Source organism: Dendroctonus ponderosae, unplaced genomic scaffold (assembly GCF_020466585.1).
Source record: "Dendroctonus ponderosae isolate FM_Combo_2020 unplaced genomic scaffold, Dpon_F_20191213v2 Dpon_F_20191213_9, whole genome shotgun sequence".
NCBI classification, from domain to species: domain Eukaryota; kingdom Metazoa; phylum Arthropoda; class Insecta; order Coleoptera; family Curculionidae; genus Dendroctonus; species Dendroctonus ponderosae.
Window position 1 is genome coordinate 8,088,075 of NW_026019116.1, and position 3,173 is coordinate 8,091,247.

The 3,173-nt window shown below is 38.8% G+C and overlaps 1 protein-coding gene across 1 annotated transcript in view; it reads left to right on the forward strand.

Annotated features, from left to right (window-relative positions):
• LOC109538912 overlaps positions 1 to 2,653 on the forward strand; it is a gene marked incomplete at its 3' end in the record, with an annotated part of 17,589 nt that extends 14,936 nt beyond the window's left edge. The window contains 2 exon segments of the mRNA XM_048669734.1: positions 1,782 to 1,987; positions 2,047 to 2,653. Coding sequence (XP_048525691.1) covers positions 1,782 to 1,987; positions 2,047 to 2,653 — 813 coding nt within the window.
• Between the last annotated feature and the right edge of the window lie 520 nt (positions 2,654 to 3,173).

Consider the following 3,173-nt stretch of genomic DNA (forward strand, 5'->3'; position numbering starts at 1 on the left):
AATGCATGCCAAGGCTTAAAGCAGCAACAACGCTACACATAAAAACTGATGATGGTGGAAAAATACACCGAAACGTATTTTGACTGATAAATAGAAACAACAAATTACTTTTTTGCAGACAAAAATCCATGCCAAGGGTTAAAGCAGGGAGGGAGCGCACTTTACATTAAGAAATGATTTTGTTTCGTCAATGGCGTTTCTACTAACACGTGAATGGATGTTTTTCAGAATAAACTCTTTTCAAAGCCACTGCTTTTCCATGGGAAAAAATACGTTTGGAAGAGAATATTGAATTCTAAGATGTTTTAAAGCCGGTAGACTTTTCAATTATTTCCAACAATTTTTTAAATTTTTCAGTTTCGCTAAATGACTATCAGCTATTTTTAATTTTACTTGACAAAATTGAGTTGTTCGTGCAGAGAAATGTTTTCCGTTGGACTGAATGAAGAACCCAAAAGTGATTTTTATTCTATGGAAAAGTAGTGGCACACACTTTTCTTCATTATAAAACGAAGAAAACGTTTTAAAACATTATAAAACTTTGCAAAACGAAAGAAATTCCCAGCCGAGGAGAATCTAGTGAAGCTCCATCTTGCATCAATCGCATGTCTCTCCTTTAATGAAGTGTTTCACTAGGAAATTTTGGAGAAGAAATTTCAAATGTTGGCTTATTATTTCGGGAAAAAGTGCAAATGGTACGAGAAAAATTGTTGACTTCTCTCAGAGGCCCACACGTGGTTATTTTTCGCGTTAAATCTTTCACTGCGAGTAAACGCTCCTGATTGGTAACTACAGTACAAAATTGTGTTTAATTTTTTTTCTGCATTTTTGTTGAAATTGGGCAAAACTGAAACGGCCGGGAATATCCGGCTGTATCAAATTCTATTCAAGATGAAAATCAAACAGATATAATTTGCACTTTCGCAGAATTCTCCAAATGGTCGGCTGATTTATGCCTGCTGTAGCACTGGTAGCTGGATTTTTTAGACGTAATTTAGGTTTTATGCTCAACAGGAATCCGTTAAAGAGAAACGATTATATTTTCTTTATGAGATGCAACCTGCTAGTGCAAACTGATTTGTGTCCCAATTAGGTTTATTGATTCAATTTCTCGTAGAAACACACCGCAATATCGATATGGAACAAGGACACTTTATTTATGCAGGATTGGTTGCTCTTTAAGTGTTGAACAAAATTTGATAAGAGACGTACAGGGTGAAAAGTTAATAATCTCATTGTTGGCAAAATCGCTCCCAAAAATGTAGACACCCAATTTTTTCGCAAATATCCATTTTTGGATAAGGAATGTTTGCGTCACTAGCTACCCTTCGATGAACAATTTCTCCAGCCTCTAGATTTCCAATTCTCAACAAATCACCCTGTATATTCTGATTTTTTTTGGAGGTTTCTTTCGTTCTTAATATCATTTAGTTTCGGAAATGCAGTTAGTTGTTCACATATATTGCATAATCCTCTGCTCCGCTATCAACTGTATCGCGTTTATCGTTAAATCCAATTAGAAACTCTCCCAAGAATCAGCCTCCATCAGGTCCAGTCCAGCCAAATTCCGTCAAGCGCATAATAATGTCAAAATTGTAAAAGTCAAAACGATCGAAAAAATCTACTGTTTTATGATGCTGTTTATTGTTTAGACCGGTTTAATTCGCGACCATTGCGTGAATAAATATACAGCCTACAGCACTCAGCGCGACCCCTTAAATTATGCGCATTTCCCTCAATGTCTCGGCAAAGTAAGAAAAATTAATCTGGACCCTCCATAGATTCAAAGCCCGTTGCAATGGAGGTGTGCGATTGCCAAGTCTGCAAATGCTCGCCCTGCGCCGATCCTCAAAAGAAAACTGATGCTAGAGATCAAATAGCAGCAGCTGGAGTTGCAGATTGCGACTGCATAGACTGCAAGTGCGATCCTTGCGCTGATCCTAAAAAGCAAAAGTCCTCCCAAAATGCCCAGCAAGGAGAAAGCGCGGTATGAGTTGATGATTATCAATTTCAGAATTTTTCAGTCTTCAATTGGCACGCTTACAGGCGGGCAGAGGTGACGTGGAAGTCGGAAAACACGGAGAAAATTGCGATTGTCCAGAATGCATATGTCCTGGCGCCGATTCTAAAATGAAACCAGTGGCTTCCAAGGCGAGCAAATTCACAGATATGCCGGAGAAAATTCCCCATCCTCCGGACTGTGATTGCGACGAATGTTTGTGCCTGGAGGAAATCATCCAAACTGAATTAGTTGATAAGTTGGAAAAGGGCGTGCAGCCCGCACCAGTGGAGAAAGAAGTGCACGCTGTCAATTGTACTTGTATCGAATGTCTGTGTCCAGAATGTTCCACCGAAACTATACATGGTCCAAATTGCAAATGCATCGATTGTGTGTGTGATCCCTGCGACAAAAAAGGGGGCGACGGAAAAGTTGCTGCAGTTAAAAGCGCCGTCCAAAGGAGTGGAGAGGCGGGCGATCATCCAGCTGGCTGCACCTGCATTGTATGCAAATGCGATGTTTGCAACGATCCGACTAAAAAATCAGAAGTCAAAGTAACAATTGGCGATCAACCTCATGGCGACGATTGCAAATGTCTCGAGTGCGTCTGCAAAGAATGCTTAATCAAATTGGCTCCGCTCAAACATGAAGATGGTAAGTTTCACTTAAACTACTAATTTTGCCCAATTATGGGTCAGTAGTGTACGTCGAAACGAGGGAACTTTCTTCAAGTTGTATAGGAAATATTAGAACTGTTGACTCCCAATCACTTTACAGCGCAGTTTTTTATTAAATCGTCAATGTACTGCTCAATTCAAAATAATTAACAGATTTGGAAAACGCCATCTGAAATAGCAACTTATTTACATCTACACAGGCTAAGACTTCAGGCGTTATTCGGCAACATTTGTTGCTGACTCTAAAGAATCAATTGCGAGCATAAAACGCTAAGAAGCTTGGAAATCAACAATAAACCTAAATGATATCTAGAGGAATTTAAAGAAAAGGTGAAAACAGCATGAAACAAAATCATGAGCGTTTTTTCGACTGAACTTTCGAATCAAACCCCCTTATAGAACAGAACAATCACTTGCAACAACAGTTAAGTTCATCCATAAATTTGCAAAATGCCTTAAACTGATTAATGTGGTTAACAATAACAAAACAGATTAAT